The 26,759-nt window shown below is 39.5% G+C and overlaps 1 protein-coding gene across 1 annotated transcript; it reads left to right on the top strand.

The window, feature by feature from the left end:
• Positions 1-642: 642 nt before the first annotated feature.
• On the top strand, positions 643-6,916 carry LOC116559763 (spermatogenesis-associated protein 31D1-like). Its single transcript, XM_032290848.1, has 4 exons — positions 643-831; positions 1,581-1,625; positions 2,219-2,289; positions 2,556-6,916. The coding sequence occupies exons 1-4, from the start codon at positions 643-645 to the stop codon at positions 6,862-6,864; spliced, it is 4,614 nt and encodes a 1,537-aa protein (XP_032146739.1). The 3' UTR covers positions 6,865-6,916.
• The last annotated feature ends 19,843 nt before the right edge of the window (positions 6,917-26,759 follow it).

Genomic DNA, 26,759 nt, shown 5'->3' with positions numbered 1-26,759 from the left:
AAACCCAAATTGGGCAGTGAGCTCCTTTTCTTTGATAACATTAGTTTAATCGCTTGAGTCAGTCCCTCTGATTGGAAATAGTTAAGACTGACTTTAAAGTAAAAAATTTACTGTTTGACACTCACAAAACAAAGTCAGTATAAAGGCACATTAAGTTTCCTATCTGGGTTAATGTAAGGCAAAAACATTCTGTAGGTAAGAGGGATTGGAGGACATTTGTGACCCTGAGAGTACCAATGCCTGGGTACGACAGAAATTCCAGGCAGTATTTCAGGCTTTCAAGGCTGTGGTGTTGGTGGGGTTGAAGTTAAGGGCTCCAAACAGTAAGGCAGGATTTGGGTAATACCTGGTTTACTGTTGGAGCAAACAGAAAATTCCACTTGGGTAAATATATGACATGAAGAAAGGATGGAGTTGTGAAATGGAGTGGGAGGGTAGGGCAGAGGGACCTGGAGGGCACAGGAGGGGTGGGGTTGGCTGGGCTGGTGGGGTCAGGGCTGTGGACACACCCTCCTCTTACTGCTCCCTCCACCCTTAGAAACCCTTTGTGACTTCCATGCTCTGTGATGCAGGCCTGGGCTTATAGTTAAGACTGGGCAAACTCAGGGCTCAGTTGCTTCAGGCAGCCATGCTATTCAGATCATGGAGAATATCCTCTGTTTTCTGAACAGTTACACTGAGTCAGGGCTCAGCCCTGGCTTGGCACATTGCTTGGATATTGACCCCAACTTCATCTGCTTGAGTGGGTTGGGGTTGTTTATGCTGTACTTGTTCTACGTGCTATTGACCCTGTATTTGTCACCCCCAAGGAAAAATAATGACATCCAAATGGTAAGAAACCGTGGGTGAACACCCAAGGGAGATTCCCTGTTGTTGTTTCCCAATCCTATTTCCACATTTCTAAGTAAGTTTGGTTGGTACAGAGAGATGGTCTTAGATGGGAAGTCTGAAGAGAGGACAGAATTTCACTTTTCTTTGGAAGTTGCTGGGTAGACTTAGGGCTTCAGGAGGACTAAAGTTTTCATCTGAAGCTCACAGACTGCCTATCTGGCTGTGGCGGAGGGTTCCAGATAAAATCCCAAACACAGTAATTCTGTGGTCCCTGACTGGACTGCATAGAGAGTGTGGTCTCTCTGAAGAAGAACAATTTCTACTGAAATTTGATCATGAGTCACATTCCCCTGTCACCTTCATTCAACCAAGCCTTCCTTCATATTGGGTTGAGCTGGGGAGCAATGCTGAGAGTCTCTGAGCAGAGGCTGGAGGCAGAGTTCCGTTGGGACACTTTTCCTATGAGGGAGAACAGATGTGACTGTTGGCCTCTGAGTCTGTGTCCTCCTTGAGGACTGCTAACTGAGCATATCAAGGGTGGCTTTCTCTGACAAAATTCTCTTTGAGTTTTTCAGAGAAGGAAAAATTAGAAATATTTGTTCACCTATAATAATTGATAACAGGAACATATTAGCATTAATTAGGGAGTCATATTATTCTGTGTAATGTGTGAATGAATGAATGAATGAGCTTCATAGAGAGTGAGATAAATGAGTCCCAGCCTCTCATTGTCTTTCTTTTGTTCTCAGCGTCAGGGCAGAGCCAGGAGGAGAAAGAAAGGTAGGACATTTAAAGGTAAGGTCAGCCTGCTGTATCTGAGCTTCAAGGGTGACCCTTCCTGTTTCTGTCAGGAGGACTCAGGCCCATGATTTCTTAGAATGTCAGTTACTAGATACAGTCTCAGAAGACAGGGCACTCAGCAGAGAGGCTTACAGAAAAGCGACCAGACCCGAGACATTGCTCATAGGCCCTGCTCTGCCCATTCATAGGCATGACAGAGTGATAGACCTGGGCACTGGGTATTGCACAATAGGTGGGCAAGTTAGATATCGAGGAATGACTACTGGCTGGCTTGAATCAGAGCTTCTGTCTTACAACTTTGCATTAGTACTTTGACTTCCTCGATGCTCAGATTCCTCTTGGAGGTAACCACTGACATCTGTGTTTCTGGTGGTGGTTTTGAGCATCACAAGGGGGTAATGTATGTGAAGGAATTTTATAAATGTTGCCACATACACATGTGAACTTGTTAATAGTATGAATGACTATTTGCCCTTTCCCACTGATACTTGGGGCTATCAGAGTTGTATATCCTAAAGATCTTCCACAGAGCAACTTCTGTATGATCTCTGTGCCTCTACCTTCATTATATATAACATATTGTTATGGTTTCCCAGACTGGATAACCTTCCAGAAAGAAGCAGAAGAGGAAAGGAAGCTGGTTTCTTTTCTGAAAAGGTGATTAATTGTTCCCTTCTGTCCTGTTCCCACCCCAGTCCTTTTTTTTAGCAAATTCTATTCACCTCAGGTATTTCTTGTAGCCTGCTGTAGTTGTGGGAATGGGTAGCCATAGGAACGTGTATGTGAATGAATGTGTTGAGAGGCCCTAGAGTGCATGGTGAGGTCATAGGCAGGGGGCAATGTGAAGCGGGTAGCAGGCACCAGGGTTCTGACCCCTGCCAGGCTAACAGACCCTCCTTTCCTTGTTCTGGTCCTGGCTGCAGCTTCAGACCTCCTGCTTCCTGCAGTCCCCTGGGCCAGCATCATGATACCACCCGCTTTCGTCGACTGTTATGCCCAGACCCCCTCTGTATGGTGTGTAACAGAACAACTGCTGAGGTCCGGCGACTGCTGTGTTGGGAGTCCCTGAAAGAACCTGCTCCCTCTGTGTCCTCTTTGGCTTCTGCAGCTTCTGCGACTGAGTCATCGTTCACTCTGGCTTCTGCCGCCTCAGCAACCCCTCCAGAAGACCTAATAGTGTCCCCTTGTCCTGACCCTTCTCCACCACCCTCCTTAATTCTCTCACCTGACCTGATCACCCCTTTAGCTGACTTATTTTCACCCTCACCACTGAGGGACCCTCTGCCACCAAAGCCTGTTTCTCCCCTGGATTCCAAGTTCCCTATAGACCATTCCCCACCGCAACAGCTTCCCTTTCCCCTTCTCCCACCACATCACATTCAGAGAGCAGAGCCCAATCTCCAACCGGAGGCCAGTTTGTCTCTGAACACCATCTTTTTATTTGACTCTACTCTATCCCAAGATATGAACTCTTTGCCAAATATTTCCCATGCCATGAATCCCTGTGATTCATGTACTTTTCATTACAAACCACCAAACTCTTTTGCTTTACGAATGCAAGATTGCACTGTGTCTCAGTCTAAATCAAGTCTCATCATATTGAAGCCTCTGGAAAAAGAGACTTTATCTGTAGGTGGCTCTGGTGGGTCAACCACCGCTGCCCCTACAATTGGAGACATTGACCATTCATGCCCTGCATCTGCAGAATTCTCCTGGTGGCAGCCTCATGCCAAGGACTCTTTTTCTTCCAATTTTGTACCATCTGATTTCATGCAAGAGCTCCTTAGCCTTCATTCTTCTGAGACCTCTTTAGGAGGGTACTCTGTGGTCAACCTCATAGTGCCTGTTAAGCTCTCATTTGTCAGCCATGACATCGTGGCACTCCTGGAGAGACAAGTCAAAAAAAGGGGCGATTTCCTGATGTGTAAAGAAAATGGAGAGAAACCAGGAACTTTCCCAAAACATCTTAGGCCAAACTACCAGCTAAATTCTTCAGGGAAAATGTTAGCTTCAACTTCTGATAAGCATGGCTTGACAACCTCCCTTCCGTTTTCGGCCAGTAATAGGAAAGTAGAGGGGCTGTACATCCATCAGCAGCCCCCATATTCTAAGTGCTTTGAGGACCATTTAGAGCAAAAATATGTTCGGCTCTTCTGGGGTCTCCCATCTCTGCACAGCGAGTCTCTGAATCCTACTGTTCTTCTCCATCGTGGCCGTTCGTCCATGTTTGTATTCTTCAATGAAATTGCAAGTATGTCTACATTCCAGGAACCCCCAGTACTGCCCCATCCCCAACCTCTGTCCTTGCCTATTACCCAGCCTCTACCCTTGCCTCAAACCCTGCCGCAAGGTCAGTCCCTAGCTCAGCATCCATCTCTACCCACAGCCCAACTACCTAGTCCTCTATTCCAGATTGGGATCTGTGGAGTGTGTTTTCATAAATCTCAGAATGAGGGACAGTCTCTTACGCCATCTGAAATTAACCATCTGGAGTGGAATGTGTTGCAGAAAGATCAGGAAAGTGTGTGGGGTTTACCCTCAGTGGTTAAAAAATCCCAGGAAGACTTTTGTTCTCCAGTTCCTAGTCTTGCATTGGTCAAGTCCTTTAAGGCTTGTGATCCCATCTCCATCAGTACTGGAGATTTTCCACTTAGTACTGAACTTAGGAAGAAACTGGAGCACCACCTTCTAAAGAGGCTCATCCAGCACAGATGGGGTCTGCCCCGCCGAGTCCATGAGTCTCTGTCATTGCTACGTCCTCAGAGCCCTGTTTTAGAGATATCTGAGTCAGAAAACAGTGAGGGACCCTTACATAGCTCTTTGGTTGAGGGTCAGAGCCACAATGATCTCAAGAATTTTAAATCAAGGAAACCTAGAAGCTTCCACAAGAGAAGCTCAAATATGCTTTCCCTGGAGAATGTTGGGAAGTTTCAGGGGTACAGCCAGGAGAATGGCCCAAAAGGTCATCTGTTGCATGAACCAGAGACATCTTCAGAAGAGGATCTGAGTTCTAATTCTGAGAGCGACCTAGAAGGTCATATGATGCATCTGCCAGGGAATGATTTAGGGGTGAGCCTAGGTCAGAAACAACTTGCAAATGCCCTGACAGTACATTTGAGCAAGAAATTTGAGGAAATCAATGAGGGTCGAGTGCCTGGGAATGTGTGTAGTTCATGGCATTCAATCAAGCAGACAATGTCTCTTCCTGAAAAATCCCATAGCCAACTAAACCACCAAAATTTGGCGGCATTGGTGGGCGAGGACCACTGTGTTGATACTTCCCAGGAGATGTCCTTCCTTGGTTCCAACAAACAAAAGATGTTGGAAGCCCATATTAAGTATTTCCATATGAGGATGCTGTGGGGTCTTCCCAGCAAGGTCCTTGAATCCATAGAAATCTGTAAATCGAAAGAGGACCTTTCCAGCTCCTTTTCCAATTTTGACCTTCCCTCCTCAACCACATTCATTTCTCAGCGAGATTCCAAAGATGGGGCCTGCAAGTCTCTTAGATGCAGTACTTTTCAAGGAGAAAAGTTGGGAACAAGCTCAGTCCTTGTCCTGGATCGTCCTGACCCTGTCACCTCATCTGTGGGCAAAGAAAGACAGGGGACCCTGAGAAGACAGTTTTCTTATACTGAGAATGACCTTACAGAGATGGATTCCAATGATGGGGACTCCAAGCTCCTTGGAAGAAACACTACAGATTTTCACGCAGAAAAGATAGAAACCACCAGCTTATTTTCCATCCTGAATCATCCACACCTCATCCCCTCACCTGATGACAAGGAAAGGCATGGGACCCTGAGAAGAGAATTCTCTGATCCTGATCATGAGCTTACAGAAAGTATCCAGACAACTAATGATGGCAGACAGAGTTTTCTGCCCCGCACACACAGCATCATAGACGAAGTCAGTCAGAAACAGACTGGACTAGCGAGTAGCAGCTACCCAGAGCTGCCCATAATGCAACCTGAGGTTGGCAGTGAGTCAATGGATAAAAAAGTGAGTTTCAGTAATAACATGGAAAGGCTTCAGGGCAGTAGAAAGACCTTTCCTGTCACCAGTGGGTCTAAGGAAATGTTCAAGGAAGAGAAGCTTAAACATCAGATGCTGAGTGAGTTAAAGTTGGCCCATGGGGAGCATAGCCCAGCTCAGACCCATTTCGCTGACATGCCCCTTGCCTTAGATAACTTGACTTCCAAGGGCTTACTGACTCATGTCCAGGGCATCTCCAATGGGAACATGGCAATTTCCCAGGTGCTGAATGTCCACGTGGAGGACAGAGGGATCCGTGTGGAACAGCAGCAGGAGCCCTTGGTCTCTAAGCATGTCTTACAGAATTGCCAAGTTAAGAATTTTCCACCAGCTACAAAGAGAGTGAGCCCTCCGAGACCCAAAGGACGAGAGCTTGGTGGAGGGAATGTAGGGTTGGGGACTTCCCAACCCAGGAGAAAGAGCTATCCTGTTCAAAAGAAGACATCAGGGGAGGTGCTTGGGAGAAAATCTTCCCCAACCTTGATAACACAGCCTCCTCCTGAAAACCTTTTCAGAAAATGGTTGAAGACCTTTTTTCAGAGGTTTAAGAAACTAAGCATAACATGTGAGGAACAAGAAAGTTTCCAGGCAAAGGGTAGCTCCCTGTCATCATCTGTACAGAATAGAGGTCGAGTTAAGAGTAGAGCTGCCTTTACTGGAACTGCTGAAGCTCAGAAAATTAAGACTGACATTGTAAAGTTCCTAAAGGAGAAGCTAGGGCATAGGGATGGGATAGATATCACCTGTCCCCAAGAGCCCCTTTCCTCCCCAGTAGAGCTTGGGAAAGCTCAGCATGATCCAGAACTGCAGGTCAGAGCAGAGCCTGTCCAGGGCTATCCCTGCAGCTACACGGCTCCCTCCTGCAAAGTGACATCTAGCGAATCTTGCAGCCAACAAGCTATCTTAGTTGGCCAGAATCATCCGACAAAGATTAGGCAGATCATAGACAAGAACAGACAGCCCCAGGAAGTTGAGGCATTTAAGGGCAAGATATTGTATCAAAGGCATCCCCAATCCATGCCCCACAGGACGCCTGTGCCCCAACCAAATCCCACTTGCCAGTGTCAGGTTGACCCAGTGCCTCCAGCCGTCCCTACCACTGCTAAAAGCACTGTGTTCAGTGATTTGTCATTATTAATTACACGGAAAATTCTTCCGAAGCATTTCCATGAAGGAAAATTCCCCCCCACAAAATAATTCACTCCCTGTGGAGATTATTGGTTCTCCCCAATAAATGTTCTAATAAGAATGATGTCTTTTCTGTGTATTGTGTTGTGGGGTATAGATTTTGGGTAACCCAAGCTTGTGTATAGTGAAAGGTAGGAGTTAGTTCAGCTCTTACTGACTGCTTTCTTTGACTTCTAAAAGGTGACCAATCTCCTGGAACTCTTGTGGAGGAATGAGTATCATGTGTCTCCAAAAGCCCCTTCTCTCCCTGATGAAGTCTGAGGAGATGGGCTTTTTTCTGCCTCTTTGCTCTCAGACTTACTGATACGGTATGGCAGCCTGCAACTTCCTCTCCATTCACTGCTTCATATTTAGAGCAATGAGGAAGACAGGCCTTCCGTTTGTGAAGAGAGGGTTAAGGACCAGTATATTTTTCAGAAATAATAGTTTAGTCACTATTTTAAAAAAGTTATCAGTGACCAGAGGATCATGTAAGTTGGTGGAGTGTCGAGGGTATTGCTGGTTGGGGTAGCGTGTCAGGAACACCATGGGTACTGCTTAAGAATCTGAGGAACAGGGCATGCTTATTATTTAGGGAAGCATATTTTAACCTCAGTGTTGAGGCTTTTCTACTAAAAAGTCAGTTTGGGAAGTAGTTCCCCTCCTTGGGTATTTCTCCAGGCTGCCTGGATTGATGACTTTTTTTTTTTTGAGACAGGGTCTCACTCTGTCACCCAAACTGTAGTGCAGTAGTGTGATCTCAGCTCACTGCAACCTCCGCCTTCCAGGCACAAGTGATTCTCCTGCCTCAGCCTCCCAAGTAGCTGGAATTACAGGCATGGCCCTGTAATTCCACACCTGGCTAATTTTTGTATACTTAGTAGAGACAGAGTTTCACCATGTTGCCCAGGCTGCTCTCCAACTGCTTATCTCAAATGATACTCTTGCCTCGGCCTCCAAAAGTGCTGGGATTACAGTTGCAAACCAGCGTGCCTGGCTGATTGATGACATTTTTACAGAGCAAAACGATCCCTTATCTGTCTGTGGCAGCAATGTTGACCAGGCAACCACCTACCTCATAGGGTCAAATTAAGCTGAGAGTAAAGAAAAAAGTACTTTAGAATGAATGAGAAAGTAAGAAAAAAGTGAAGATAGGAAAGGATGACCCTGCTGGTGGAAAAAGGTTTGTGCCACATCATGTCCATATCAGGACCCTTTCTCAATCTGGATCTAGGCACCACCCCTTTGAAGTTTACCAGGGCACTGCAGAGGTTAGAGATGCCATTTTGCCAGAAATATACACGGTTCTATTTTTCAATTACTGTAATAGTATATGCAGGACTGTTTTCAAGCATGACCTCCCTCTCTTTAGAGAAGATGATCTTTGTGCCTTCTCTCCAGTCATGTTGATGGCAACATACAAGATCTTCCCTTAGTGTATATGGTGCATCTATCAGGATGGAGGTGTCACCTATGGTCTTTATGGGCTTAGTGGAATATAATTGATATTGTCTAGAACACCTGCAGCTCATGATCCAGAGATGAGTTCTGGACTATGCATGAGCATTACAGATATTTGGGGGCTCACTATGGAGCATTACAGAATGCTCCTTATGACCAAGAGTGTGCACATACCCACCGTTAAAATATTAGGGTTCTGAAGAGAAGGCAACTCCACTTACATAGACTGGGACTAACAAATGAGGTGAGTTTTCTTTCTTTCTTTTTTTTTTTTTTGAGACCAAGTTTCACTCTTGTTGCATACACTGGAGTGCAATGGCATGATCTCAGCTAACTGCAACCCCAGCCTCCTGGGTTCAAGCGATTTTCCTGACTCAATCTCCCAAGTAGCTGAGATTACAGGTGCCTGCCAGCACATCTGGCTAATTTTTGTATATTTAGTAAAGACAGGTTTTCACCATGTTGACCAGATTGGTCTTGAACTCTTGACTTCAGGTGATCTGCCTGCCTTGGCCTCACAAAGTGCTGGGATTACAGTTGTGAGCCACCTTGCCTGAGGTTTGTTTTCTAGAGGGCACTTGAGGTAGGTTTTCCAGAAAAATTTGTGAATGCTTGGTGTCAAAACAAAACAAAACAACAGATGTCCACTACAGCTCCCTCATACAACCATCCTTCTGTTTTCCTGTTCATGCTTATGGCACTGACCTGCAGGGTCTGAAACTTAGGATTGCAGAAATAATTCAGATTCCATGAAGGTGTTAGGAATGACAAAATTGGGATGAAGCCCAGGGTAAAGAACTTGCGGAGGTGGAGAATCAATGGAGGACCCAAACGTCCATGTGACTAGACTTGCCAATAACCTGGCCTCTTAATTCCTCTGTCATTCCATCTTAGGGTTCTTGAACTCCATTCCAGTACTGCCAAACCCAGAAGCTAGCATCAGAAACATCTATGTTATCATCAGAAACACCTCTTTTTTTGGAGGTGAAGTTTTGCTTAGTCACCCTGGTTGGTGAGCAGTGGCATGTTCTTGGCTCACTGCAACCTCTGCCTATTGGGTTTAAGCAATTCTCCTGCCCCAGCCTCCTGGATAGCTGAGATTAAAGGCATGTGCCACAATACCCAGCTCTTTATTTATTTATTAGTTGAGACAAGTTTTTACCAGGCAGGCCAGGTTGGTCTCGAATTCCTGACCTCAAGTGATCCACCTGCCTTGGCCTCCTAAAGTGCTGGGATTTCAGGCATGAGCTACCGTGCCTGGCCTCATCAAAACCACCTCTACATCTGTAATAATACAGCCTGACATTCTACCCTTTGACCTCATCCTCCTACCCTTCCAGCTTAGGCCCTCAATTTGTCAAATTTTCATACTGGTTCATTAATTTTTCTGCTTATCTATCTACTATGTTCTTGCCTTATTTTCCTCTCTCTTAAATGCAGACTTCATGGTCTATCCTATAGCCAATATTTAAAAAGCTCTACTTGAAATATGCCTCATCCAATTCCCTTTAATCCTTCCTGTCTAACAAAATCTCATCTCTGCCTTTTCCAGAAATGTCTTCCTACAAATGACCAATCAGTATTGGATTAAATCTCACAATCAAGTCTATTGACACCATGATAAATGCATGTTCAGCCTTAGCACTACCTGGAAATAATCCACTCAGTCATCCAAAAAATACTTATCCTGTGCTTACTAACAGAAAACAATACAAATGGAGCTTTAGTCATTTTTCCTTAGTCCACTTTCTTACCCCTGCTGCTCAAATGTATTTAAACCTTCTGTACTTTTCTCAAGTTTAGGCCATCTCCACTTGCAGCAGATGTGCTGGCTTCCCCATTCACAGGGAAACTAGAATCCATTGGATAGGAACATTTTGTAAAAGTTTCTTCAAAAAACTGTATCCATCTGTCCTTTGTTTCCTTCCAAGGTTTCTTTATTTTTTTTTGAGATAGAATCTTGCTCTGTTGCCCAGGCTGGAGTGCTATGGCACGACCTAGGCTCACTGCAACCTCCACTTCCTGAGTTCAAGCGATTCTCCTGCCTCAACCTCCCAAGTAGCTGGGATTACAAGCACACACTGCCAGGCCCAGCTAGTATCTGTATTTTTAGTGGAGATGGGTTTCACTATGTTGGTCAGGATGGTCTGGATCTCTTGACCTCATGATCCACCCCCATCAAGCCTCCCAAAGTGCTGGGATTGCAGGCATGAGCCACCACACCTGGCCTACAGTCTGTCTTTAATATATCACTTCCTATTGTGTTTCTCTTATGTTTACTTGGCTTATTCTAATGAAAACACCTGTTTAAGTATATGTCTCCCTAGATTTGTTAGAACTCTTTTGAATGCAAGTTGATAGAATTTCAACCCAAAGTAGCTTAACAGAAAACAATGATCTGATGGCCTTGTATTGAGTATTTGATAATCCCTGAAACAAAAAATGTGGCCATATGGTTAGAGACGTTGATGGGCCAGATTGGGTTGTGGACTTATCTCTAGGATAAGAAGGGCACTGGGTTGAATGCCCCCCAAAACAACATGAAGTAGGGATATAACTCCTGGAAGTTCAGGGTAGTTGGATGGAAAAGTATGCTTGAAAGAGAAATACTAGAGTTCTCATTGTCCAGATAGTCCTGAAATCAGTTTCTTTAGGACAGGTGTTATTTTCTTTTAATTATTTTTTTTTCATGTAAGTAATGCATCATTATATTATCTGAGTTAAAAAAACCAGTCTCTATAAGTCTAAATACATCCATTGATCATTTCTTTCTAGGAGGTAAACTATTATGATTTTCATTGTGGTGTGCATTGCATTCTGTGTTGTGTGTTGACCTGGAACATTTATAGTTTATTCATTTTACATTAAAAAAGATCACATTATGCATATTAATTTACAGCATGGTTCTTTTATTCAACAAATATCGTGTCATTCTAAAATAGTACATATAGAGGTACCTCATGCTTTTTAACTGTTGTGTAGTATTTCTTTAAATGAATAGTCCATATTTTTTAGATTGTTAAATATTTCCTATTTTTTATTATTAACAATGCTGCCATGAACATCCTTCTATATGTTTTATTGTGCATACTTTCAAGTGCTTCTCTTGAGTATACCTATGCCTAGAAATGAAATTTTTGTGTCAGACTGTTTATATTTAAGAAACATGTATTATTATTTATTTAAAAATTGTAATTTATATATAGTTTGAATAGAAAACAAATGCACATGGTAAAAAAAAAGAACTGAAAAATTATGTAATGAAAAGTCTTCTCTCTCAGTCTTGAACAGACTCAGTTGGTGCTTTACTTTCTTTTTTTGTTTTTTTTTTGTGTACATTTAGAATTGTTACTTTAAAACAAAGAATCAGAGTAACATCAACAATAGAAAATCCATATAGAAATATTCACAATCTGCTCAGTGAGAAATGGGAAATCAACTTCCCTACCTTACTGCCAACCTATAGTTTGAGGAGCCAGAAGTTGACATGAAGTTGGAAGGTCACCTTTCCCAGCAAAACCCCGCTCCATAGCTATGTGCATTTTTATTCAAAGGCTCCTCAACCAGAGGGAAGAGTGAGAACTGAGAACCAAAATACTGTTATTGGCAAGGGTTTGGCCAAAGGGTCTGAGATGTGTAAGCACCAAGAAGGGAAAGAGAGATTGAGCAACGTAAGAAAAAGGGGCTGTAGGAACAAGCACAGAGAAAACAAGTAAACAAGAACCTACTTCGACCCAGAGCAACATGACAGTGCACAGTGCACATACATTCATCCCCTCAAGTGTGCACAGTGACTCAACTATCTCAAACATGGTCTATCGGAAGGATTCAAGTCCCCTAAAGGCACTCAGCGTAAGACCGCAGTGACTTGGTAACAGACATACACAAGCATGCTGTGACCCTAAAGCAACAACACACTTTAGATAATAATTGTTCAGAAAAAATCCTCTCCCCGAGCTGATGTTAGAAATTCCAAGTTAGCTATAAACATTCTTTGGGAATTCCTTTAAAGGTATGAGTTAAAACAGAAATCAACAGTTGGTGCTTTACTTTCATTGAGTGTTAAATATTACATGCCAGCTGTTAATATTTTAAATATGCCTTTCAATTTGTGTATGTCTGATATTTCCTCATGTTTAGTTTCATGATATATGCCTTTGGTATAAATAGCATACCAGTTAGTCTAACTTCTTCTCATTTTACACTATCAGGTGATACATAATTTATAATCCTATTTCTGATGTTTTTCAGTTTAATTGCTTGTTAAGTGTTGTCTGCTAGACTTTAACATTGTAAAGTTCTCTCATCTTTTTTGTAATTACTGTTTTGCATACTTTGAGACTATAAATATTTTGTTATTCACCAAACCTTTCATTTATTCATTCATTTATATTCGTATAGACATGGTTTTCAATTTTATTTAGTTAATTATAATCTGTTACTGTAATTATTTATTTTGATGTTCATATTGTCATATGTTTAAATAATAGGAGCCCCTTTAAACTGATGTCTGGGTCCTTTTGACACATCTCCAACATTGTTTGAACATTTTCTTACTTTGTTATCCAGCAATATGTGTTTGGGTCATTTTGTATTTTTCCTGCACAAATCCTAGAATTAGCCATTTCTCTAAGATACCCTGCTTTCATTTGCTGGAGAATGATATTTAGAAGCCAATATATGGATACTAATTGTGTTCATTGCTATTAGGGTATCAGTGCTCTCATGCTTTCTCAGTGTACAGATCTATCTATCTATCATATGATATCATAAATATCATATCCATATTTCTGTACCTATCTATATACATTGAAAACTATGAATTCACACCCATACCTAAAATTACTACCAAATATCCAATACCACTGTGTTCATTTTAGTTTTCTCTTTCTCTCTCTCTCTCTTTCCTTCTTTCTTTCTCTCTTTCTTTCTTCCTTCCTTTCTCTCTCTCTCTCTTTTTCTTTCTTTCTTTCTTTCTTTTCTTTCTCTTTCTTTCTTTCTTTCTTTCTTTCTTTCTTTCTTTCTTTCTTTCTTTCTTTCCTTTCTCTCTCTTTCTCTTTCTCTCTTTCTTTCTCTCTCTCTCTTTCTTTCTTTCTTTCTCTCTCTCTTTCTTCTCCCTTCTCTCTTCTCCTCTCTTCTCTCTTCTCTCTTCTCCTCTCTTCTCTCTCCTCTCTCCTCTCCTCTCTCCTCTCCTCTTCTCTTCTCCTCTCCTCTTCTCTTCTCTTCTCCTTTTTTTCCAGCAGTGAGAAATCTAGCTCTTATTCTTGTTAAAACAAGGAAGACTTGAGATGTTTGATAGACTGATATTAATTCTTTCTCTCACTTGGGGTATACTAGTGGCAGTAATCATACAACATGAAAGCATGAATGATACAGCTTTATTTGACAGTTGAATCTGAAGGTATCCTCTTAGAACATATCAAAAGGAGTAAAATCTCTAATTTCACATTTGTATATGTTTATACTGTGTTATCACTACCAAGAGAAGCAAAATCCTAATTTGATATCTCAGGAGATGATTATATTATTATGCTTTTTAAAGCATAATGATAAAAATGAGTTACATGATATGGAACTTTATAAAATATCTTAGTGACATTACATCTTTAATGACAGTAATAGGAACTGATTTCAAGGTTCAACTATGAGAAACTCTGAGGGTTTATTTTAAGCATTTATTTAAAACATTTTCTCTTTAGTTGGAAAGTCTTTTTGATAATTGTTTAAGTGACCATCTACCATTTTAGTTTCCAAGATTTATGATTAACATTAAAATCAGATATAAAATGTTATATACTTTTCACATTTATATGTTTTAATTAAATAATCTTTAAAGGTGATATTTGATTCATTGATTATCTTATATTTCTTCCTGATAACTGCAGATATTTTAAATGCAGTATCAACTATTCTTTTTCATGTTTTTGGCCTGACATTTCTTCATTCACACAATTGCCTTTTCTATGTTCGTAAATACTATATATTAATATATGCTGAGGAGGCTGAATGTCTCTGAACTGAACTCCAACTTTGTATCAAACAGTGTACTTCTATATTCATTTTAGATGTCAAAAAGGCAGCTAAACTTAATATGTACAAAACCAAACCCTTGTTTTTGTTTCTTTTTAAGATCAAATCTTACCCTCTCACATTTTCTCCTATCTCAATAAGTGGCAACATCTTTCTTTGAGTTTCTCAGGCAAGAAACTCTGGAGTCATCTTTGACTTCTTTCTCTTTCTTATACTCTGTAATTGGTCCCTCATCAGATCTTTTATAATATATCCAGGACCTGTCCAGCTCTCTTTCCTTGTCATATATTTTAATTGATCAAGCCACCATCATCTCTTGCCTGAATTCTTGTAGCAGCATCTTAATTGTTCTCTGGTTCCATGCCTGCACCTTGAAGCCAGAGTGATCTTTTTCAAATATATATTATGCCACTTCTCTGCTCAAAAGTTTCAGAAGCTTCTTTCGCAACTCAGAAAAAAAGCCCAATAGCCTTTGAGTACCTTCTATATGATCTAACTTCCCTCTATTTCTGTAGACCCCTTTCCAGAATCTTCCCTTTACTTATTCTACTCTAGTATCACTACTGGCCTTCTTGCTCTTCTTTTAAAGTACCAAGCATTTGCCTACCTCCGGGCCTTTGCCGTTGTTATTCCCTGAGGCCCGCATGCTCTATACCATGATATCTGCCTAGCTAGATCCTTCCATTTTGTTCGGATTTCTATGCAAGCATCACCTTATCAGAGAAAGCTTTCCTGACCACCTTAAGTAAAATAGCACTTACCTTTTCACACTTCTTATCTCTCTTATCTGGTTTAATTTTTCTCCATAGTACTTGCTGCTGCTGTCTAACATATTTTAAATATAATATGCTATATATATATATATATATATATATATATATATATATACTATATACTATATACAGTATGCTTACTTATAGCCCCTGCTAGATTATAAACTCTATGCAATCAGGAATTTTGATTTTCTTATTATGTGCCTCCTGTGTTTATAACAGTGCCTAGAAAGTGATTGGTGTTCCATTTATATTTGTGGGATAAATAAATTAAAACCCTTTCTGAGAGAAATAATCTGTTATGTTCGGGTTCCAGTAGTGTCAATCAAGTTAAGACATTTCTGATACTTCCTTCTCCTCTCTTTGCCTGACTCCGTCCTAGATGAAAGCATGGATATGCCAATAAAAAAATTTATTGTTAATAAAAAATTCTTGGGTTGTTTCATTTGCATAGTGAAAGCAACTGAAGTGTAAATCCTGTTTGAACAATGCAAGCACTGAGCTGACAATGAAGTGAAGTAAACAAATTTGTGTGTGGAGATGGGGTTGGATGGGTAAGAAATTGCAAGGTGGGCAAATGGAGGAAAAGGTCACATCCTCACCTCTTCCACTCTAGGTCTCCCTACCTAAAAGCACTACCATTTTGGCAGAAGGAAGACATTTTAACTTAAAGTGAAGTTAGTGTTTTGGTGAATACATCTTACAGGATGTTTTAATTACTGAGCTGGATTATTCGTGGCACTACGAATGACTTAAAAAAAGAATGGTTAAGAACATTCTGGGACCTTCCCTCACCTAGTATTTCCTTCAAAGGGCAAGAGAAAAATAAGTCTCCAGATTGGTTATAAGGGGTCTGTGAGGGGAATGAATGAAAATTTCCCCCCCCTGCATGCTATGGAATTCAGCTTATTTGTTCAACCTAATGATTATTCTTCTTCTATGTGGTCTTTATCACAGTGCTTAGTAATTTACTGTTTACCTTCTGTCTGCCTTACTAGACAGAGAGCTCAAGAAGACAGGTGCTTTTGCAGACAGGTACGGAAAAAACAAAAAGAAGATAGGGGCAGCATTTTTATTAATCCTGTTAATCCAAGACCAACTATAGTACTTGACATGTAGTGACCATTTAGTGTTTGTTGAATAACCTCCCTCCCATCATCTTGATGCAAGAATTACTTGAATGCCAAAAGTACTTTGAGTATGAGAAATTCAGTATTTCATGATACAAAGGAGGCAGAATGCTTAAGTGTATAAAGAGATATTGTGTTCCAAGATTTAGATCCATTTACCATCACTCCATTCAATGGGAAAACACTTTACTTCTGAACTGTATCACAGGGTTGGTTTTATTCTTCCCTTTTTATTCAAGCTCTCAGCCACCTAATCTCTCTCCCCTGTTGCAGCAGGGCATGAATGTAGCTTTCATGAAGCCCAGTGTTTGGAATAAATTCTAAAATTAATCCCCTTCTCTCCACATCTCACACTGCTGTGATTCTTCTTTAAAAGCAGAGTCTGAATCCTTATTGTTTAAAAGTCAACATCTCCTGTATTCTTGCAGCAAATGCAAAAAATCTGACAATGTTATGAAAGACTGTAGAGAGGGTTTGTTTCAGTATAAAAACTACAGCATTACTATCACTGTGATCCAGAGATGAAAAGTTATAAAACATTTTGACTCAAATAGATGCCACATGAATTTAATAATTTTCATGTGGATAATCATTTTTCAAACAAAATGTAGCCATGACTTAATCCCTCCGAGAAAGACAGGAGTATATCTTCAAACAAATTGCCTAAGCTGTTTGTTCACAGTTTGCTTTTTGATTCAGCAAGATGGATTATGAGGGGTAACAACCAGAGCTGTGACAGCTCTGGCTAAATCCCACCTGGCATTCAATCCGTCTCTCCTTTAAAAATCTCTCCAAGTTTATAATTCTACGAAAGGCTTAATGGTAGTCACTGGAGGAGTGCCTTGGCTTGTGAGTAGGGGTGGGGAGTGGGGATTAATATGCCAATTAAAAAATTTATTATTAGTAAAAAATTTTTGGGTAGTTTCATTTGCATAGTGAAAGCCACCCAAGTGTAAATCCTGTTTGAACAATGCAAGCACTGGGCTGACAATGAAGTGAAGTAAACACTTAGGGCCTATCCCTAAGTGTTTCAGTGACTTTAGTGAAACTTTCCTGGTCAGTGACAGCCCGGTGAACTTTCTTGAGGCACAGCGAAACTGCCATTTTTCTGACCTCTAGACGTGGTTTTGTAGCAGATATCCACAATCATATTGCTTATACAATACATATATGAAACTTCCTTCCTCTTATTATTCATAAGCCTGTCTCCTTTCTGCTGTGATTACCATCAACTTCATTTCCCTCACCATGGCTAAAACTGTAAGCATGGAGGAAAGAAAAATTATGATTATGTTTTAATACCTGTTGTCACATGTATTAGAAGAGTTCCAGAGAGAAGAGTTCTCAAATAGGGGACAAAATGGTTACTATTTATTCTATCACTTCTGTGACATCATACAAGATACTTTATAGTCTTTTGCCTAGAATAGGCAAGTTAGTTATTAATTGTTTAAGGCCAGCAACTGTCTCCTTCGGACTGTCAACATATTGATCAGTCTTCATCACTCATGAACTGTGTAGCAGATAGTTTGCCATTAATGATTAAAATACCGATGTTTAAGATTAAATTTTAATTTTAAAAATGAGAGCTCAATCAAAGCTACCATTACAGTAAAATCATCTTTCATTTACTTGAATTGAAACAGCAGAAAAGGGGGTAGGGTAAACATGGAGAATCCCATATTTCCATGAGAGTATGATGCTTCTGGGAGTATAAAAAATGTTAAGAACCACTGATTTAGACCAAAAGGCCCCCCAAAGTGGAATCAATAGATGGCAATATTAGTATGGACTCCCTCATTCCTTGTCATCATTCCCTGAATGGGAAGGTAATTCCGTATTTCATACTTTCTTCTTGAAGTTATCTTTGAGGCTTGGTTTCTAATATGTAAGTACTTAGCATACATTCAATCACATATGCTAACAAGAAAGGGACACTAACCAGTAAAAAAACTATAAATCAAAACTTGCTTTGAGAATGAACTTTGGATTTCAGCCTACTCTGTCAGCCTTTATTCCTGTGTTGTTATTATCAGTATTTTTACATCTACCTTTCTTTCCCTTTGTCACACACCTATGATGGAAGTGCTAAGCAGGGGTATTGGGGAACAAGATTTGGTAACCTATGGGAAAAAAAATAAATCTGGCATTTGGTTCCTGGACCATTCAAGAGTAGCAGTCTATCTAAATATTGATGTTTGTATATAGTATCATCTGTTCAGGATATTTCATTAACAGCCTGTCTTTGAAACTTAGTGGGCTTGATATTTAAGAAAAGCATAAAATGAGAATATGGAATTATACAAATCTTTTTCTTTCTTTAGATCTTTGATGGGTGTATGCAATAAACTTAAAGCCTTTTTTGTCCTTTGATTATTCAATTAATTATTATATTCCATTGTTTTAATATTTTTCTGTGGCTTCTATGTTTTGCATATTTCACACCATTACTGAGATTCAGGTACAAGTTGTTGGAACTGTTAAATTTTTAACAGTGCTTTAGGCATATATAGGAATCTGTTATAATCTTATTTATTAATTTCTGTTTGCATATTTATTAATGTGAATAAGAAATTAAAGCTTATATATACCATTATCTATATGTAACACCATAAATGCATTTATTAATATACATATTGAAAGCATATTTCTAGCATCTATAAATGCCTATTTTTTAGTGTATACACATATGAAACCCATTTTAAGTGTATATATAGTCACACATGTTTTCTATTGGCATTAGAAATGAAATTTTAATTTCCATTTTGTTTTTCTAAAAAACTGATCAATATAATTTATTAAGTAATCAGCTTTCATCTTTTTGTGTAAGAAATGAATGTTTTCTGCTTTTACCTGATAGTGTCTTTTTAGAGCAGTTAGAGTTTGGGGATGGGGGGGAAGCAGCAGGGAGTCCTTAGAATAAAACTGTTAATTCCCTGAAGAGAAATAACTGAGAAGCAATGTAGTGACAATTGTTTGGCACTAGTCTAACAGAAGCAAGTTTTAACATGCAAATCCTATTTTGTTGCTCTTGTTTTCCTGGTACCCAAACAAAAGCAAGATAATCATTTTCACCCCACCCACAGCTACTCAAAATGGGCTCTAATTCAGTAAGAAAGTAAAGACACTTTTCTATTTGCTTTTGAGAGTCTGAGTTCTTTGGAAAGGGGCTGAAAACAGGGAGGAAAACAAATATTTGTTAAGAGATAAGCATGTGTCTGAATTATGCTAAATGATATCAGATACGAAAGAAAAATTCTAACATTTCTATAAACAGGGACCCACAAACAAGGCACATAGAGAAGACAGTTAACAAACAAGGCATTGTTTATCTACAAGACTGGTATTGTATAAAATTTGGGTTCATAGTCCCTTGTTAATCTATTGAAAGAATAATACACAGTCACACATAATTTGTATGCAGTTTTGGCAGGGGAAGATCTAAGGAAAATCCCTAACAGAGAGAACAGGAGTATAATTTTAGGTCACCATTTCTTCATTATTTATTCAGAGAAGTTTTAGATAAGGACATTTACAACTCTTATGTTCTTTCATAACACCATATGTCTCTCATTAGTTTTTCATTGTTATAAATTAGTATATATTTGAATGATTATTTGCTAACGCCTGTACACTTAACTCGACTATAAGCTCCATGGGGGCAGAAATATCCTCACTTATTGTTTAATTCCCCAGGATGAACACAGTTCTTGGTACATGGTAATCACACAAATATTGGTTGAATGAAATAATGAATGAGCATGGATTTGACATGAAATACGGAAGAAGTTAGAGAAGACAGCATTATGTGTGCTAGAGTTGTCAAGTTTTGTGGAGGATGAGTCACCAGTGCAATCCATGATTCTTCAGGACCTAACATGGGCATGCCCTTGACCTATGCATGGGGTAGTGGGATATCTAGAGCTTGTTTTTGAAAGGTGGGAAGTATGGACGGTCTCAGAGGCAGGGAAGAGGCACCTTGGGTTGGGGAAAATAGGCTAAAAGGGTAGTGTGAAATAAGCACAGGTCATGAGGAAACTAGTTCTTCTGGTGGATGATGGATAATTGCAGAAAACTTGGTGGGACCATGCACTGTTTTGATAAAGGTGCTATGTTAGCTTGTATTCTTCATAGGCAGATCCTGTGGTGAGTATTTGTGAGCAAGTGATTTCTTAAGTAAATGCTTCCAGAAGAGATTTATAAAAGAATGGAGGGAAGGGGAAGAAGTCAAGCAAGGGTGTGTGTATGTTTAGGCAAAGTCTTAGTCTCTCAGCCTGATCATGCCAGGGAGTTCTCAAGTATAAATTACACCTCAGAGTAAGGCAAGGCAGCCAGGTATTCACACTTCCACTTTAGGTATTAAATAAGGGCTATTCCAAGGCCTGGTAAACTTCCAGGGATAAAGTAGCTCAGAAGAAAGTATCAGGTGCCGTGGGCCATTAGAAGCAAAACACAGTGATGCCAGGGTATGGACACACAGAAAGGTCAAAGAGGAGATGGGATGGAATCTGAACAGAGGACTGGCAGGGTCTGCTACAGGAATTGTAGCCTGATGTGATAGGCAACAGAGATTTGTCAAAGGTTCGCAAACCTGGCTGCACATTAGAAACACCTGAGGAGCTTTTAAAGAAAAATTAGCAACTGAGCTCCAGCGCAGATGAATTAAATCAGAACCTCTTCAGGTACAGCTTAGGTATCAGTGGTTTTAAAAATCTTCTCCTATGGAATCAAATAATTGCCTGGATTATAAGACTCTTGGGTAGGGATGTGGCAGGATGTAAATAGTACTTTAGGGAGATCTATAGGTATGAACTTTTAGACTGGATTGAAGGGAGAAGAAACTGGAGGAGACAATGGAGTTTTGGCCAATGGTGATGACTTAGACTGTGATGGTGTTAGAGCAAATGGATGTAAAGAAATATATGTGATGGATAGTTTAAGAAAAAATTCAAGAGACTTGACAACTGATTAAATGGGAGGGCTTGAGGGGATGGAGGAGTCAAAGATGGCTTGAAAATGTCCAGGCTGGGAGTCTGGCTTTGAAGCAATGTCTTTGAAGTACTGTGACTCTTAGGCCATGTGGAAAATTACATCAGCATAGTCCTTCCACATTTTCAGCTGGAAAAGGGAAGATGCCATTATTAATGAGGAAGCTTTTCTCAGGGACTAGATTATTCTTTGGTCATGAATTAGACGTCCTTTAACACTTTCAGATTAAAATTGACTGTTTAAATCATGTAATCCTTAATATAACAAAACTAAATATACCTTATGTGGCCTGAAATATTTGTTCCCAAGGAACTTGGACCTTGGGTGTTCATAAAACGGTGTTCATACTTCTGTCATACTGTGCTAGTGTCAATATTCCAGTTGAAACTAATGGCATTGGTTAGTTCTGCTATTAATTTGGCTAAATATACAAGCTTACAGCTATCTATCTATACGTGGTAAGGTATTGTTTATGTTTGGGGAGTGGTAAAGATAATAACTTTTATCTCAATGTAATTATGCAAGCACTGAGATTTACATATTTTACTTAATTGGGTAACTTTTCTTTGTAGGGACAAAGTAAAAGATAGTCATAAGACTAGTAATGGTACTCTTTTCACATAATGTTTTCTCAACACTTCACATGAAGAATCTTGTAAGATAGTAAAGAAAGCACTATAATTATTTGCACCTTACAAATGAAATAGTTGAGGTCCACAGAGGTAAAATGTCTTAACCATGGTTACTCAGCATGAAAAGTGGTGGAAAAGTGGCTGATGTCAGAACATTTGTTTCCCAAGTGAAATCTCTTTCCTTTATGGGCTAGCAGTGATGTCATTCTGAAGCACTAAAAAGTGATTCTCTGAGTTGTGCTCTCCCAGGTAACGATCGTTCCAATTTGGTTATCTTGCTTCCTGTATGTGAATTGTGGCATTTTATTTGGAGCAGCAGCAGCAGCAGCAACAGGTATCAGTTTGACACTATCAGATGTTAGACGTCGTTACTGGCACTTAGCAAACATTTTCTTTAACCTTAAAAATCCTATATTGTAAATAAATAATAGCCTCATTTTGCAAATAAGAAAACTGAGGCTTAGAATGATATTTTTCTTTTGACAAAAACAGTTGTATTTTTTAGGCATTATGGTTCAAAACAAAGAAAAGAAAAAGTGTATTCGTGATATAAAGTTTATGCTACAAAGAAATATGGGTTGGGTGCAGTGGCTCACACCTGTAATCCCAGCACTTCGGGAGGCTGAGGTGGGTGGTCACTTGTGGTCAGGAGTTTGAGATCAGCTGGGCCAACATGGTAAAACCTCATCTCTGCTAAAAAAACAAAAATTAGCTGGGCATGGGGGCGGGTGCCTTTAATCCCAGGTACTTAGGAGGCTCAGGCAGGAGAATCGCTTGAACCTGGGAGGTAGAGGTTGCAGTGAGCTGAGACTGTGCCACTATATTCCATAGGTGACAGAGGGAGACTGTCTTAAAAAACAACCACCACAACAACAAAACAAACAAATACGTATTGAAACCATACTCTTCAAATAGCTTTCTTATATGCATGTTTAATGTTTTACTTAGAAGGATTTCTCTTTAGTTTCCGGTCCTGTGATGTTTAGAATAAATTTTTCTACTTGAGACTCCCATAATGTTTTGAAGTAGGAATATCATTAGGTAATGAGGTAATATTTATGGCCAATTGTGGACAACTGTGGCTGCAGGTTATATCTGTCACTTATGTATATTGTTCTAGCTTTCTTCTTATGATACCTTCCAGGAACTTCCTCTTTAGCACCTTGTATTTTCACCATTGAGATATAAACACGATCCAGTTTGGCCAATCAGATTATTTGATTAATGAAGCCTTAATGATTTATTCTTTTAGGGATACACAAGTAGGGCTGTGTAATAAAGAATTTGGCCTCAGCTCAAACAGAGGTCTAACCTTTGATTCCAGTTCCTGAGAGGAAACTTCTAATCCTTCGCATTTCCTGCTTAGATTTTCTTTGTTATTCAAGGTGCACACCTTGGACCATAACTGGTAGTATATGTTAACAAGTGACTTCTGTAGGTCTTTCAGACCATGTGATGTCAGACTGACATCTGGAGAGTGTGGAGGGCTGGAAATTAAATTAAACTTTGTGGATGATTATTTAGTCAATCAGGCCTATATTATGAAACCCCAATAAAAACTTAGAACTCATAAATTTGGGTTTTGTCATATATTAATGCTGCTGGGGTAATGCACCTCTAAGGATAATGGAAGCTTCACATCTGGATCCCTCCCAGACTTCCCCCTGTGCGTCTTTTCTGTTGGTTGGTTCTTACTTGTATCCTTTTATTATAATAAGAATGTAATCGTAAGTGTAATACTTTCCGGAGTATTGTGAGGTGTTGTAACAAATTATTGAACCTGAGGGTGATCATCGGATCTACCAAATTTGTAGCCAGATGGTCTAAAGTGAGGGTTGCCCTGGGGATCCCCAAACCTGTGGCTGATGTCCAAAATGAGATCAGTCTTGTAGGAACTGTTTCTTCTGACTTTGCTCTTTGGTAGACTCATCACAGTTGGTGTCATGATAGACTTGGTAGTCTGGAGGACTGCACTATTAACCTTGAGTTGACCAACAATGGGTAAGGGCCAAGCAGGCTATTCCATAGAATTAATCAGAGTCTTCCATGTGGACTTAGAGAGGGAAATTCTGTTTCTGGAAATAATGAGCTGGAGATTTTAAGCTGGAAAGATGTGGTTGATTTGCTGGTAGCCATCTTGACTATCACATGATGATACCCTATGTGTAGATTGTAGCTAAGTAGAATAACAATCATGAAATGGAGAGAAAAACATCACTTGTGATACTGTCTGAGCCCTTGATTTCACTATGCCAGAAGCTATATGTGCCTGTGGTTTCCTGATTCAGCAAATCATTAAGTATCCTTTGTGCTTACACTATTTTGGCCTCCACCATTGCAGTCAGAGAGTTTTGTCAATATCTGTTGTTTGGAACTAATGTTTCTCCTTGAGGATCACATGTATTAGTGATTAAAATTTTGATTGTGAATCTTCTTATTTTTATGTAATTGATATAGTTTACATATTTGTCCCTGCCAAATCTCCTGTTGAATTATGATCCCCAGTGTTGGAGGTGGGGCCTGGTGGGAGATGTTTGAATCACGGGGTGTATCCCTCATGGCTTGGTGCTATCTTTGTGATAGTGAGATCTGGTCATTTAAAAGTGTGTGGCAGGCACCCCCCTTTCCCCTAGCCCACCACACACATGACTTTCTCTCTCATGCTCCTGCTTTGGCCACGTGACCTGCCTGCTCCCTCTTTGTCTTTTGCCATAATTGTAAGCTTTCTGAGGCTTCCCCAGAAGCTGAGGAGATGCCAGCACCATGCTTCCTGCAAAACCTGCAGAACCATGAACGAATTAAACCTCTTTTCTTAATAAATTACCCAATCTCAGGTATTTCTTTATAGCAATACAAGAACAGTCTAATACAGTAATCCTGATAATCATGTAGAACTTCATTTTAAATATATTTTAAATATTTATTTATAAAACAAAAATCTGTATCTCTGTGAAAACATTTCTTTAATAAATGCCCAAGCTTATTTCTCAGAAATACATTATCTACTTATCTAACCAACTGTTTGTTTGGCGTGCAAATGAAGAGTAATGGGGAAAAAAGAAAGTCAAAAAGATTCAGAAAATAGACATATTTCCTAAATATTCTTTGTTAAGCCAAGGAAATAACTAATAAAACTGATATTCTAGATGTACAGGTTTGAATTCAGGAAGAAAATATTTTGAATTAGAATTATGTCTAAATTCTCATATGCAGAAATTAGCCCATTTACAAATGAGTGGATAGAATTTATTCAGATATAGATTACACACACACACACACACACACACACACGCACACACACACACACACAAACACACTTTTTAATAATGATGAAATTTGTCCTATTAGAAAATAATCATTTTAGAAAATGAGAAAAGAAAAATGTTCATTAATTAAGTTGTATTTATTTATCACTTATTATATATGAGGCATGCTCAGAATATAGCAGTGAACAAGACAGATGTGCTTTTTGCCCTCATGGAGATTAAACTTTAGTGGTATAACAAGAAAACAAAGATTAGCCATAATTCTGCCGCTCTGAAATAACATAGTTAATATATCAGTGCATTTTCTTCCAGAGTGTGTATTTGAGTATGGTGTATGTGTGTGTAACACAGTTGGATTCATGTCTACATACAGTTTTGGATTATTTTTTCTTTTAGCTTTTTCTCTTGCATCTAATCTTAAGCCATGTTCGTCAAAACATAATTCTTAATGGTCATTAATATGTTATATTTATGTACCTCAAATTTTTTTTATTACAATACTATGATGAGTCGTTTTGGCACTAAATATTTTTCTAGACCTTAATTATTTCATTAAGATACATTCTTGTCAATAAAGTGAATGGTCAAAAAGACAGGAACATGTTAAATATTTTTTGAAATAAATATCAATTTTCAATTTTTTTTTTCCGGAAAGAGAGTATTATAGTGGATTCTCTTTCCCTCCTTCCCCACCCTCCTTCCCTCCCTTTCTTCTTTCCATCTTTCCTTCCTGGGTCTTGATCTGTCATCCGTGCTGGAGCACAGTGGCACGGTCATGGCTCCCTATAGCCTTGACCTGGGCTCCAGTGATCATCCCACCCCAGGCTCCCCACTGGCTGGGACCACAGGCACACACCAGCACACCCTGATAGTTAAAATTTTTTTTTTCTTTTGTAGTGATGAGGTCTCCCTATGTTGCCCAGGCTGGACTCAAAGGATCCTCTTGCCTCAGCTTCCCAAAGTGTTGGGATTATGAGGTGTGAACCTGCCAAAGAAGAGTTAGAAAATGCTTATCTCACTTCACCTTTGTCATCATTAAATATTGATGTACATTTCTTGCTAGCATTGTTTTATAGTTTTGTTTGTGTTAAAGGATATTCTTTTCCAGTATACGTTCTAATTGATTATGTCAGGTATATAAGAAATCAGTTGATATTTTCTGTGTAATGCCCATTCTGCAGCAGTGTTCTTGGGTTTGGAACAACAATCAAACTCACAATAGGCTTCACTCAGCTTTCAGTTAATTTAGCATTAGGAATAGATACAGATGGAGAAGAAATCAGCATGTACAATAACATAGAAAAGGTTTTGTGATTTCCAGGCACATATTTGAATTTGACAATAACAACATAGAAAAAGTTTTTTCCAGGCACAGATTGGAATTTGTCAGTTACTTCACACTTAATACATGCATAATGATGAGAGATGAAGCTGGATGGATAGACCATCTCAAATTAGGGAATCTGTCAGCCCCAGGATTCAACTTTTACATAGCTTATCAAGTAGTCTCTTCAGGGATACAGGAGAAGCCCCTCTTCTCTTGTGCAGCTGCATCTTATCAATATAGATTCCTCATTTCTTGATAAATAATTTAAAGAATTTTAATGATGAGGTACAAGTCTTGGCCTAGTACAAATCCTTGGC

This window comes from Sapajus apella, unplaced genomic scaffold, assembly GCF_009761245.1.
Source record: "Sapajus apella isolate SASKATOON/1434 unplaced genomic scaffold, GSC_monkey_1.0 scaffold24, whole genome shotgun sequence".
Taxonomy (NCBI): domain Eukaryota; kingdom Metazoa; phylum Chordata; class Mammalia; order Primates; family Cebidae; genus Sapajus; species Sapajus apella.
The sequence above is the reverse complement of the archived record's forward strand: the minus strand, read 5'-3'. Positions and strand labels throughout refer to the sequence as shown.

Excerpts from the sequence above, each read along its gene's own strand:
- LOC116559763 (XM_032290848.1), top strand. The coding sequence starts at position 643 with ATGGAGAATATCCTCTGTTTTCTGAACAGTTACACTGAGTCAGGGCTC. Across the intron at positions 832-1,580 it reads AAAATAATGACATCCAAATG|CGTCAGGGCAGAGCCAGGAG; the intron begins GTAAGAAACCGT and ends TTTTGTTCTCAG. Across the intron at positions 2,290-2,555 it reads CTGGTTTCTTTTCTGAAAAG|CTTCAGACCTCCTGCTTCCT; the intron begins GTGATTAATTGT and ends TCCTGGCTGCAG.